Source organism: Periplaneta americana, chromosome 5, assembly GCF_040183065.1.
Source record: "Periplaneta americana isolate PAMFEO1 chromosome 5, P.americana_PAMFEO1_priV1, whole genome shotgun sequence".
NCBI lineage: Eukaryota > Metazoa > Arthropoda > Insecta > Blattodea > Blattidae > Periplaneta > Periplaneta americana.
This window is the reverse complement of record NC_091121.1, coordinates 38,522,197-38,536,370: the sequence shown is the minus strand read 5'-3', so window position 1 is coordinate 38,536,370 and position 14,174 is coordinate 38,522,197. Positions and strand designations below refer to the sequence as shown.

Here is a 14,174-nt window from a genome sequence, read left to right as displayed (position 1 = left end):
AATGCAGCTTCACAAACATAGATCGTCGTGAACAATGAAAACACCTTTGCAACAAAAGCACCTAACATAGGAAATCGTTGAGTTCTTGCAGCAGCTTTCCAAAATTCATCAATTATTGATGTATTTTGCTTATCTTCCAACACGCACTGTAGTTCAATAAGTTCGGAAGAAAAATCTCCTGAATAATCCTAGGATAATTGATCTGCTGTATAAGGGGAAGTGAATAGTGAAGACGTCTTTGTCATTCAATCAAAGTCAGAGAAACGTTGCTTAAATTCCTCAAACAGGCTGTATAAATTACTAATAAAATTTTCCTTTCTGACTGGATCCAAAGACGAACAAAATAATCAAAGTGTCGGGAAATTCTCAAAATTATTTGCACATAGCTGCATACAGTACAAGGACAGTTTAAGACTAAATGCTTTGACTCTCTCACGTAAATGTGGTACCATCAACATGTTTCCCTCAAGACTCACTACATGAAGTTCATTTAATTTGGTAGATATGTCGGACAGGAATCCAAGGTCTTGCCACCAAACGTCATTTTCCAATTCAGGTACATCGAATTTTTTCTCCTTTAAACATATTTAAATTTCTTCTCTTAAGTCCGCAGATCTCGCCAATATCTCGCATTTACATGATCCGCGCTGTTTGCTACAAGAGCCGAAGACATCTCACCTTTCGGTATGTGGCTCCTGGGACAGCCTTGAGCACCGAAAAAGCCTCAGTTCAGCACTCCTGATCTAAGCCATGACTGGACCTTCAATTCCATTGTTTATCCTAATTTTGCATTCTGATACATTTAAACACTTCAGAAGAAAAACTGCCTCATTTAGCACAGGAACAGGACAATATCTTGTAGTGGTAGAGAGATTGATGATGACAGGTGATGGAAATGAGAGTGGAAGGAAGAAAGAGAAGAGGAAGACCAAGGATTAAATGGGAGGATACAATAGAAAGAATAGGCCAGCAGAAAGGAAAAACAATGGTAGAGATGAAGACAATGTGTAGAGACCGGGAAAAATGGATGAAATGGATGGAGAGAGGCGAACCTGATACTTAGCAGCGGAAGGGACTGAAGAAGAAGAAGAAGAAGAAGAAGAAGAAGAAGAAGGTAGAGAGATTGAATATACAACTTGATCACAACCAATTGTTCCGTATATAAGCGAAATGACACCTAATGCTTTTAAATGTTCATTTTTATTACAATGTTTGATTATTGAATTGGTCACGGTTAGCAGTTTTTTAAAAGTTCCATGACGGCTAATGTTTTTAAATATATTACGTGCTTTTCGTAGACAAATCAGAAAGTCTTTGTGATATACGTAATATAATATATCTACATAAAAGAATCCTGTTTAAGACAGTCCATTATGAATAAAAACGTACTGTAATTTTGTGAAATATTAAGTACATTTATGTGGAAGGAAAGGGGAACACTTCAAACATTCTGAATGAAATACCTGATATTTCAGTATTTAAGTAACAATAACTACAATACTCTTCTTTTCATACTGTCGTAAACCAAAATTTAGAATTGGAAGTGAATTTGTTGCAGAAATTCCAATACCAAATTCTGCCTAATTCAATTACCGGGTGCAAACATATTTTTCATGCTTACAAACTTAAGTTTCATGGACACTCCATTGAGCTGCATAAGGTTCTTCAAGACGAGCATGTAAAACATTAAATTTTATTTATCTACAGACCATGAGATTCATGTCTTCCATTAAGAAAAATAATATTGCTAACTTCTTATCTTGTATGTCTTAAATGAAGAAGGGAAAATAATCGAAATAGTTAAGGTAGATAAAACAGTTGAAATCTTTTAAGTTTACATTTAACATTATACTCATTTGCTTATAAGGAGAATTTATCCAAATAAAATGAAACAAAATAAATTTGAACAAAATCTTAGTACATAGTAATTCTATGTTCAGATATGTCATTATTAACATTTGTCAACTCTTATTAACTCAGTGATAATTTGACAGCACTGTGCGATCATATCAAAAATAAAAATGTGAAGTAATTGAAATAAGTAATTTCCATTTGATTAACGCACCCTTCTTTCACTCTCGTTCTAAAATGCTTCTTGTATAAATTAAAAAAAATTGTATATGTATGTAGTCAACAGAAGCGAAAAATTTATTTTCACATTTGTCCTCTCATAATTTTACATTGAAATTGAGAATTACATCACAAAATCACGAAGACCCATTTATGAACGCAACTATATTTCCTGTCTTGTTCAGTGACGAAAGGATCTCATGTGTTAAAATCATCCTTAGCTATAATTAGTAATCATTTGTACCCAAAAAACTTTTATTGTAAATGATTTCCAATGTTTTCTTATCATTTATCTTAATGTTTTTTTTTCAAATTGTCACATACATAATTGTTTTTAATCATTGTTCATTGTGAATTGATAGTAGGCTGATCTATTGAACCCTTATTTAGGGCAGTTTGTTAATACAAAATTATTATTCAGAATAAGTCAATAACAAAGGCACGCAAAATCAGAAATTGAACTTTTCTGCATTTTAAAAATAACAATATTTCTCCTGGTTAGTAAACATGACATGTTTTGAATCGTGTTCTAACCTTATTCAGACCTTAAATATTTTTAGGTTTTATGAATATGTCTCTTGAAAGAGTTCTGATAGTTTGTACCATTATCTTTGAGAGAAAAGTGAATGATTTGAAATTTATTATTGATCTCTTCTTCAGAAAGTGATAAGATGGTTAGGATGCTTCACATATACTGCATAATTTAATAATATATTTAATTGTTTTGAGGAATTTTAGATATCGGAAAAATAAAAATAAATTTACAGCTTATGAATGCGAAAAGTTTCATCCTTTATTTGGTGTTACGACACAGGCAAGTTGTATTTCAAAATGTTAAAATTTCTTAAATGTGGTTTTTAATTAGAAAGTTACCCAAAAATAGTAGTATATTTAAAAAGATGTTTAGGTTTTAATTAAATATTCATATCAAAGTATCTGTCGTAAATGTAGGTAAACTGTTCATAGTGAGATTTTTATTGAATACATTACTGTTCATGAAGGAAATTGACATGGAAAAGAAAATAGCACAAATTATGTTTAGAGAGCAGTGTTACAGTTTTGTTTGGTATTGTTTGTTTAATCTTATAATCTCCTCCAAAGAAAAGAAATAAAATCAGAAATATTCGTATGATTTTTACTTAAATGGTAGTGACCAGTTCTTAAAAACAGGCGTAAATGGCAGCTGTATTACCAAATGTTAGATATTGCAGATACTTTGAATGTTAGAGTTTGTCTTCATTTATTTTCTATACAAAATATTTCATTACATTTCCATCGAAATCTTGTTGAAATAGAATATTATGTTACATAAAATCTATTGTACTAAGTTATATTTATAGAAGTTGGCTGTATTAAAGAAATATTTGGTAATAAACTTAAAAATAACGTCACTAGTATAAGTATAAAACTAAAAAAAACACGAAGTTTATATAAGGATTAAAGGATTACAGACAAGAAGGAAGTTCGTAGGTTAAATTAAAAGTAGTATTAAAAGAAATGTGTATGTGCCAAAGTTCACATTTCTTGAGAATTGTTAGCATAAACATCTTTTTAAATATATTGACTTCAATATTACTTTATCGTAAGTTTATTATTCTATGGGATAATACTTCAGAATCCATTACTTTTATTGGGATTCATACTGCAATAGGGATGGTGTATGATGATAGTAAAAACTACAATGTAACCCATATTTAATTTAATCAGACATTGCTTACATATTAATAAAAGAAATCACTGTTTCTTAATGTTAGTATGTTTTACAAACATTGAAATAAAATAAAACCAATTGTAAGTGTGGCAGTGTTAATATGTCACATATGAAGTATTCCTACAGCCAAAGCTTATAATGCGGTGTGAAAAACAGGCATTTATTCTACAATACAAAGAAAAGGAACATAAGAAATATTAAGTACATATACACACACATACAGATGGAGACACTTTAAATTCAGTAATGACCAAATTTTAAATCATGTGTTTTATACAGATAATTGATATGTATTAAATCTGTCATATTACAATGACACATTTTATTATTCTTTCTTTCTGTGTTGGTATTTATCACTTGTCTTCTAAGATATTACTGAAGGCAGTAGTTAAAAATTTCCCTGCATTTATAGAATATCTGTCACGAAAGACTAACATCAAATACAAATATAATAAGTATTACGTGCCCAAGTTAAATCTGTGTCCGGAAAGAATGTGAATCACCATTCCCTCTTCCTCTGGCCTTTGTGACTTATGAGTAAATACTGAGCTGATAAAGAAGTGTTTACTGTTAGTGCCAGCCAGTTGTATGAAATAATGTTGAATACACATGTATAGGAGGTGCTAAAAGTGTTGTACCCGTATAAATACTGTGAAAATGTTAATATTATGCAACATGACCTCACTCACAAACGAAACCGTAGGTTGTATATCAACAACTAGAGCAATTTTAGAGTTACTAGCGCTCACCTCTTGCATTCACAGGATGCAAATTTAACTTGAGGGCGTAATATTAAAAGGATTCAATTTTGAATACAGATTACTAAATAGCAATGAAAAAATAAGCGAATTAATGTTAGATGGTTTTCAACAACTGCAGATATCAGTGAAAACCTTCATGGACTCTGGTAATATCGAGATTCCATTTGAGGAGCTCTGAAAAAAAACCCATCTGAGTTCGAAACAGATTCAGAATCTTCAAAGGTCCTACACGAGGTTAAGAACTTCATTTGATTTTGATGTATTGTTTCCCTTCAAACGGTGTTTGTAGCTCAGTATAGGACCCTTTTGAGAGTTTGAATTCATTTCAAATTACCGTATATACACAAATACTCCGTGCATATTTTTTCCGGAATATAGTGAAGAAAACTGAGGTGCGTGCATTATTTGAAGTGAGGTTGGAACTGCTTTGTCTCAAATACTGGATACCATTATACCATAGCGCCTTGGTCTGTGTGGGTAGAGTTGGGCAACACGATTCTTTTTCGGAAGTCGATTCCAACAATTCAATCATACATTAGGAATCAATTTGTTCACGATTCTTCCCAGTCCGCGATTCCAACTATTCTTTTGAATCATTGACGACTCACAGGACTTTTGCAAACCACGGGTAGGATAGAAACATTCTACATCTCTCGCATAGATGGCACGAGAGGTGAGACATTGGATGGTCTCTTTCTGATTGGCTGGAACCATTCATCATTCCATTAGTCTATAGAATTATTCAAGATAGTGTTTTCTAATTTGCTATTGGAAGTAGAGTCCTGGATGCTTCTACAACAGCATGTGAAGATTATTATGAGTTTCTTAAAACAAATTGATATTTCATTTAGTTTTGGAGTACATCATTTTCTTGTAAATAAAACACAAATTACAGCCTTTTTTTTTATTTTCTCTCCTAAAATTAGGGTGTGCAGATTATTCGCGTACATACGGTAATTATGATTGGATGTGGACATCAGGAGTTTCGTTTCGGAGCTTCCCATTTCTGAGATAGAATATCTTTAAGGAAGAATTCATTATCCCTGGTTATAGGTGAGAATGATGACTAGGAGAACTGAATTTAATATAGACAAAAATTAGCCAGTAAATCTTGCTTTGAGCTCTTTCAAGTGACAGGATTCTTTACATGCAGGTGACAGGAGATATTCTCTTCCAATGGAAATTATGTTAAGTATGTTTATTGTCTTAAAAAATACTCAGCTGAGTTTTCAACCTGCAAACTTTGGATCCAATAGTAAACATGGCAATACTTAATTACTGAGGATGACTATGGACTATAGTGAAATTAAATATTCTCCATATGATTTTACATGAAATATTATATTACAAAGCTTCAAAATTGTTCAGTTAATTTGAAATATTTTATCAGTTATAATATATTTTTCAATAACTGCATAATTTATTTATTCATATTTTATTTTTATACTATTATGTTTAATACTTACTTATCAATTCACACAATGGCATAGGAGAATAATAAATGAAAAAGTGATAGCGTGAAAAGAATCAATGTAATTAAATTATTGAAATCTAACGAGACAGCGGGAAGTGCATATGCAATTCCCTTGATTTACAAGCTTACAATCAAACTTGGAAATGATAAAATGCAAATGAATCGGTTATTGTTGAAAGGAACTAAGTCCACTTTTTAAAGTTTTGACATAATCGAAAAAAACTGTTTTGTGGATAATCTATCGAAGATTAAACCAAAATATATTGTACACATATATTTTGTGTGTACAATATATTTTGGTTTAATCTTCGATAGATTATTCACAAAACAGTTTTTTCGATTATCTCAAAACTTTAAAAAGTGGATTTGGTTCCTTTCAACAATAACCATTTCAAATGTTGACACATACGAGTTGGAATTTTGGTTAGGAAAAGATACAGAAGTGTGTGTGTGAGGGAGTAAATTAAATTTATAATAAGGGCAAATAGTGGACTTGTATTAAAAAAAATGGCACTCTTTGAAAAGTGAAATTTGGCGTGAAGTTGTGCATTTCATGCTCCATAGCTGAAGTTCAAAAGTACACTCCACAAAAAGTGCCATTTTTTTTAATTGTAAATTTCTTTGTGCCAAATTTATAAGAACTGTCTTTATTTTAGCATATCATTGAGGAACAAGATGTTTAATACATTTACTATAGAATAATTTTTAAGGAAGGAACTTCACAAAAACTTTGAAATGTTTCTTTCGGCCATAGCACATAACAATTTCTGTAATAATGCTGCAACACAATACACTTGTTATCTAAACATTCACAGGTTGTATGATTTTTTTTTAATGATAATAAAACAATATAATTCAGTACTGTTTTCATGGAAGATTATATAGATAACACACTTCTTGAAAATTTGGGCATTACTGGCCTTATGCTGTCCAGCCGCATTTATATGATATTACAATTTGTACACTAAGACTTGATACATGAAAATTAAAACATCTCACAATCCAACGATATGTTTATCTTTATTATTAATTTTAATATTTTTACTAATATGAGTTGCTTGTTAAATTGAAAACAACCCCACTAATAACAAACGCAAGTTCATGTATTGCATGAACCTGAAGTCTGCATTACGAAAAAAGATATGTTTTCATTTTCCCCTTAAGCCCTATTGTATATTTTTTATATTTATCTTGTGGTAAAACCTTGTTAATCCAACATTATTTGAACTCCTAATAAAATGAATGGATCTGTATTGTTTTTACGGTATAATTATAATATACACTCTCATTTATATAAATCATAAAGCATAAGAATTTATATATAAACATATACTTCTTGTGTGCATATCTCTAGAAAATATGATTGCATATAAATAAATAAACTCTTCTTATAAAAGTAACTAATATGATAACAGAGTCATGGTTTCATGTAGCCTACGACACTATCTTAATATCTGGAACTTCATTTTACTTAGTAAATCATACCCTTGTTTCACCTACGTATATTAAGTAGGTATTATTTTAGTTTCTTCATGTGGTTGAACCTTGTTAAAAAGTAAGTACTTTATTAGAGAGAAGATAAGTTTGGATATTACTCTAAATTAATACATAGCATCAGTTATTCACACATGATAATTTTTTTTAAGATTGAACAATTCTTTTTATCTTATTTTCTGTTCACAATTATTCATTGGCACACAGCCTCTAAATATTCAGAGCCCAGATATATATACAAAAACAAGCAATATAATCATAATTCGATAGATATCATTCCAATGCATTTGTTACATACATTAATTAAAGTCATTATGAGATTTTCATTCTCTTACTGAAGAACATTTTATACAAAAAATATTTATAGATATATATTTCTAAGACATTACTGACATTACAGGAAAAAAGTGGAATTGCCAAATTTGTACTAAAATTGTTTATCTTTCTTACATTAGTCATTGCCCAATGACAAAATACCACTTTGTTAATTAATGTGAGCTTTAAAAGAAGCAATTATAATTAGGAAAAAATAAGAATATGAGTTTTCAAAATCGCATCAAGTCATCAACCAAGTATTGTACAAAAATATCGCTTTTGCAAAATATTATACACAACTTCGGTTTTGCATATAAATCCAGGCCCTACTTCCTCTACTCATGGGAATATCCATACAGTAATGCTTTAAATTTCTTTCAGATATGTTAATGGTTATGTAAAATGCTTGCACAAATTCAACAGATTGCACATACACAAAATATAAATAGTGCGGTAATTCTGAGCCATTAATTATTAAACAAGAGGGAATTTTGCACAGAGGAATGTAGGCCTACTGAACAACAGAGTTAGTGTAGCGTGTTTATTTTTCAGATGACAAGCAAAATTATGGTACATGTGCAGCAGCTTAATGCATTGTCAAGATGTCTAAATTTAACTTTGTAAAGGGGCATTACCATAAATTTTATTTGAACTTCATTATACATAGGCTATAGGTATATTTTGCCTCTGACGGGGTATCAAATAATAGATCTTTAATAGCATCGCATATATAATAGTGCATTATGCAACGAGCCCATAATGGTAGTAATTAAGACGCGAGTATGTTTATGAAACGAGCGCAAGCGAGTTTCATAATTTTTATACGAGCGTCTTAATTACCATTATAGGCAAGTTTCATACGACTTTTTATGCTCGACCATATTTCGAACTTGAAATCATTCATAAGTATTCATGTTATTCTTATCTGACTGGGGAGCGGAACTGACCTTGTGCAGTATCTCGTAAATTGTGAGATGTGCGCAGACGCGAAAGTATTTTTTCCGAGAAACAAATGTCATTGACCTTGATATAATCTAGAGAGTAAAATAAACATTAATCTTGATATAACCTTGAAATTGATTTAGACATTGAAAAACGAGATGACAAATTGAATTTATTTGAATATTATTTAGAATTAACGCTAATTATTATAGTAACACAACATAACCTTCTGCGACAGTATTGGATTTCCAGTCTCTGTGACGTTTCGCTAGTTGTCTTTCAATTGCATATATCCGAGAATAATCGATACTTGTGCTTTCATATTGCTACAATGGTGTTTTCTGATTGGTGGAACACCTGAACTTTAATGAATAGATGTACTTTAATGAGGTCCATTAAAGGGCTGCTACCAGGTGTATAATTACTACATTTCGGCATGGTCGAGCATAAACAAAATTATATCAGTCTAATTAGGAACGTAAAAGCATGTAACAAATCAAAACGTGCAATATATTTACATGATTTCCATAGTTTCTTTTAAATCGGATACAGTTATTAGCAAATTTGAAGCAATTATTTGCTCTTCTTCCTCTCCCGATATGCTTTTAGCAGTTATTGTGGCTGGTTAGATATGAAGGTCCTGCTATGTGTCAAAGGATGTCTCAATTTAGTAATTCTGATATGGACGTCAACAGACTTGTAAATTTTGCCTACTGACATCTCACGAAATTACAAAAAGAAAAATAATAATTTTCATACAATTTCTGTTTTGCGTGATTTTAAATTTAAAATATCTTATTCACTGTCATTTCCTGCAAATAGAAACAGTCCTGAAACGCTAAAAATTCTTAAATAAGTAACTAATAATGGTTTTCTAGGCATAAAGTTAATGAGTTTTATATTATCAATTTATATAATTTTAGTTCTTCAAAAGAATATTATAGATATTTCATATCATCAGCTATGTTTTGATAAGAAACAAATGCCTTTCTAGATCTGGATTAATGAGGTTTTACTACTTGAAACTAGTTTTACATTCAATTTCTGAGGTTTGCTTACATAAAATGTGACACACAGGAAAATACATATAAAATTGGCCGATTTTTCAGTCAGATCAGACTGCATCTGAATAGTGTGGTTATACAAAATTGTGTGAACATGGTTACAAAATACATTTCGCCTATTTTCATTCTACTACTGTTGTTGTTATTTGCATCCTTAACACTATCGACTAATCTTTTCCAGCCTTAAATTTTCAGTGACTAGACAAGCTTGGCAAGGCTCAGTAATAATACATTCTTTTCCACAAATTTATATAAACCCATTTCATAGCACTGAAATTCATGAAACTAAAAAATACACTTTTTTCCTAGAAAAAAAAAAGTTTTGTACTTATGATGATGAATAATATGATAGGAATATGTTATGATATGATCCTCTCTGTTTCACTATGCTGCGGATGTACCACGTGATATGAATCTGAACTTGTGTCGAGCTGTAAAGCACTCAGCGATTGTGAGAGACGTACCTGGGCATCGATGACTTCCCAGCATCGTTGCATTAATTCTGGCTCCTCAAATAGCCGAGACTGACTCAGCAGTAGACAGGCATTTTTTGCAGTTAGACTTGTTTCCAAGTAGTTTACACATGCTCTTGCCAAGTGGGGAACTATATATTTCTTTGCTACATACAACGTAGCAAGTACAGTATCAGCCTCAAGCTGAATTTCATCACAGTAAAGATATCTGAAAATAAAAGAAAAAAAAAAAAACAGAATTTATTAATATGCAAAAATCATGAGCAGTACCAGTATATAGTTAAAAAATGAAATAATTATTATGCACAACAAGAAAATGCTCATAGCAAGATCATATGCCTATTATGAATAAATTTACAAAAAATGACAATTACTATTCAGTAGAAACTTCAGCCAAAGGAATGAAGCCATAAAGAATGTAGGTAATATAATAATAATAATAATAATAATAATAATAATAATAATAATAATAATAATAATAATAATCCCAAACAAAACAAAAATGATGGCGTTCCAAGGTAAACAGTAACAGTAGGAGTAAAATTTGCATTGGAACCCATACGTTAGAACAAGTAAACTCATTTAAATATTTGGGTTATAATTTGACATATTTACCTGTTACTGATATATCTGAAAATATTCAACATTTTAATGGAGCCTTAAGAACCATCTACCGGGTTTTCACAACCACAAAAACCCAAAAACATACCAGGTTAAAAGCATATAAAGCTCTAGCAAGACCTGTCCATGTATGGTAGTGAGGCCTGGACTGTCCGAAACTCAGATGTTCAATACCTAACAACTGCGGAAATGAGATTTCTAAGGAGGACTGCCGGCTATAGCTTGCTTGACCACAAAAGGAATGAACTAATTACAAAATAATTGAAAATTACACCTATTTATGAACATCTCAACCACTATTGACAAAAATGGCTTAACCATGTCAATAGAATGGACCGTTCCAGACTCCCAAGACAAATTCTCCACTATATACCACATGGAAGACGATCTTTGGGACGCCCCCTGAAAAGATGGACTGAGACCGTAACAGGCCACTAGGCCTAATACCTGCAAGGACGATGATGATGATGATGATGATGATAATATGTGTTATGTGACGAAGTAAATATCTATAGCATTCAACAAGCAGATTGCCACATAAGATAATGTTGAATAAAAAATTAGATTTGGTATGGAAGCTGGATTAGTTTTGTTTTGCACAAAATGTCTCGACAGTTCCTAGCAGTTACACATATAATAGTGATCAATGATCATATTTCTCTTTGCCAATTAAAGAATTTATTATATGAGTTTACAGTATAATCAAAATTAGTCTGTGGCTGTATAAACGAATTTTTTAAATTTTCGATAAAAATGTAAGCAATTTTATCCCCATTTAGTTTTGTGTTGTAAAGGAATTTGGTGGGAAAGTTAATCACATAGATAGATAAGAATTATGAAAGTACAGAACCTTGCTGGTAAACATAAACAAATACAATGACATATCTTGTTTGTAAACATTATACCGATATTAAACACTAAATATTCAAATTGATGGCTCCTTAGACCTATAGATTTTATATGTTTTAATAATGTCCTGACTGTATAATTATGGAAATAAGCCCAAATCCAAAAGAGACGTGAGTAAGAGTTTGCAATTCACAAATGTAATGAGATGATTTTAATTACTGGTACCAGTATGGCTGATTCCAGACTGCAATTTTATCTTCTTGGAAGACCCTCAAAAGTGGGCAACCATAATTTCAAAACCAGAATTGGAATATATCAGTCCCCTAACTGCCCATTGTGCAACTCAAACCAAGAAATGGATTCGGAACACCTCAAAATCTGTGCTTCAGTGGCTGACCATGATAATATCTTTGAAAAATATTGGAGTGCAAGAGGTCAAATGACTTTATTGTCAAATGCCTGGCATTAGAAAACAACAACATAATTTCAAAACTAATATTATTTTAAACCAATTTTATAAAAGCAGCAAAATTGGGATGTCATAAGGCTGCTAAAGATTTAGTAGTCGTGAAAATGATATTCTTTCCATAGACCTACACTACTTACTATTTGGGTACTTCATTATAAGTACCTATATAATGTACTGAAAGTAAATGTTCAGAAGTTTAGGAGTTTACAATAAATCTCTATTTTTAATTGCAAAACTCATGGAGATGTTAATTTCCAATACATACACAGAGGATGAAGTTCTGAATCAGGTTCGTAATTCCCCTTCCAAATTTTCTTGGTAAGAAACATTACCAGTAACTAGAAAACAAAAGGGGAAAAAGAAAAAGAGAAGATCCTGATTTCTTTCTACATTGAACTGTAGCTTTCGGCATTTATACGTTAAAATAACAAAACACATTAACTGCTGTGAAAAGGTATATCTCAAATTAGCCTACAAAGAAAATGGAAGAGAGAGAAAAATTTAAATCGTAGGTAATTTACTTACTTTAGAAGTGTAAGGAACGCTGATGGTTCAACATCGGGTACCTCAATTTCTTCCTTGTTTTCTGCCAAACCTCCATAGAACATAGCATAAAATACTGAGCTTCCAGTAGCCAGCACATATTTATGTGCTGGTATGGACTGTGTATGACCTATAATGAAATGTTCTTTGACATTAAAGGTTTATTTAATAACCATTATTCGTTGTCAGATTAACTTCACGTTAACATATAGGCCTATTTTTATGGGGCTAGGAAATAAGTTATTTTTGTCAAAGAAAAACACAGAAGAACATTTTTGTGCGATAAAAGAGCATTTTAAAAACCTTCGTGTACCTGGGCTTCCTACAACGAAGCGAATATCAGCCATAAGTTCATTGTTGAACATTGCAGCGTTCCTCTCTCTAACAGTCGGTTTAGAGGCTTGCCAATTAGGATCAACAGTGGATTGGCCTGGACACGTTAAATTGAAGGATGTATTTGCTAGGTTTGGAGATGCAAGGGGAGACGTTGGGGCACTAGCAGGTTGTGTAATCTGCATTGTCTCTCGTTGAGAGATGCTGTGAGGTGGTGACAGAGAGAGGCCACCATTGTTGGGAGTCTCTGCTGCAAAGAAAGAGAAAAAAAATCGTATCAATATATTTTGTACAAAATAGAAATTTTTAACAAAATGCTGCTATGTAAATATCTGGAAATCGTAATATAGCTACAATAAGATTGAGGTAGATTTTTATTTTTTATTGGGTTATTTTACGACGCTGTATAAACATCTAGGTTATTTAGCGCCTGAATGAAATGAAGGTGATAATGTCGGTGATATGAGTCCGGGGTCCAGCACCGAAAGTTACCCAGCATTTGCTCGTATTGAGTTGAGGGAAAACCCCGGAAAAAACCTCATCCAGATAACTTGCCCCAACCGGGATTCGAACCCGGGCCACCTAGTTTTGCGGCCAGACGCGCTGACCGTTACTCCACTTGAGGTAGATAAAAGCTGCTTATTACATACTACACATTTAAACAAGAATTTACATCTATTTTGTTAACGATTAAATGTTGATATATTAAATAGGCCAGCAGTTAAATTTGCAGCAATTAACTAACTATATGTTTACTACTTAAATCGGGTATTAAAACGTGAATATTTGTTTCATAACTAAAAAAGGATCTTCGAATTAGTCACGAAATTTTTTCCACAAGATCAGCCTGAGGAAGTGAATAACGAAAAGAGGAGAGCATTATAAGCGTACGTTAGATTACTATAAAGCCAAATACAAATTAACCGAGATAACAGGTGTTGGGCAGGGCCGGATTTAGGTATAGTGCCGCCTCTAAGCAGTACCGGTACTAAAATTTGCCGCCCCCCCCTCCCAACTCCCACAAACAGTTTATGAGCAGTTTTTATAGGCTACAG

The 14,174-nt window shown here is 32.0% G+C and overlaps 2 protein-coding genes across 5 annotated transcripts in view; one reads left to right on the top strand and one right to left on the bottom strand.

Moving 5' to 3' along the window:
* Positions 1-14,174, top strand: part of Brf (Brf RNA polymerase III subunit) — a 234,259-nt gene that overhangs the window by 44,232 nt on the left and 175,853 nt on the right. The window lies entirely within an intron of this gene.
* Positions 1-14,174, bottom strand: part of lute (BTB/POZ domain containing protein 3 lute) — a 111,892-nt gene that overhangs the window by 12,504 nt on the left and 85,214 nt on the right. For all 4 annotated transcript variants that reach the window (XM_069825486.1, XM_069825489.1, XM_069825488.1 and 1 more), the window contains 3 exons: positions 13,100-13,369; positions 12,769-12,916; positions 10,296-10,512 (listed from right to left, as the gene is read on the bottom strand). In XM_069825486.1, coding sequence (XP_069681587.1) covers positions 10,296-10,512; positions 12,769-12,916; positions 13,100-13,369 — 635 coding nt within the window. The remainder of the gene's footprint in view (positions 1-10,295; positions 10,513-12,768; positions 12,917-13,099; positions 13,370-14,174) is intronic.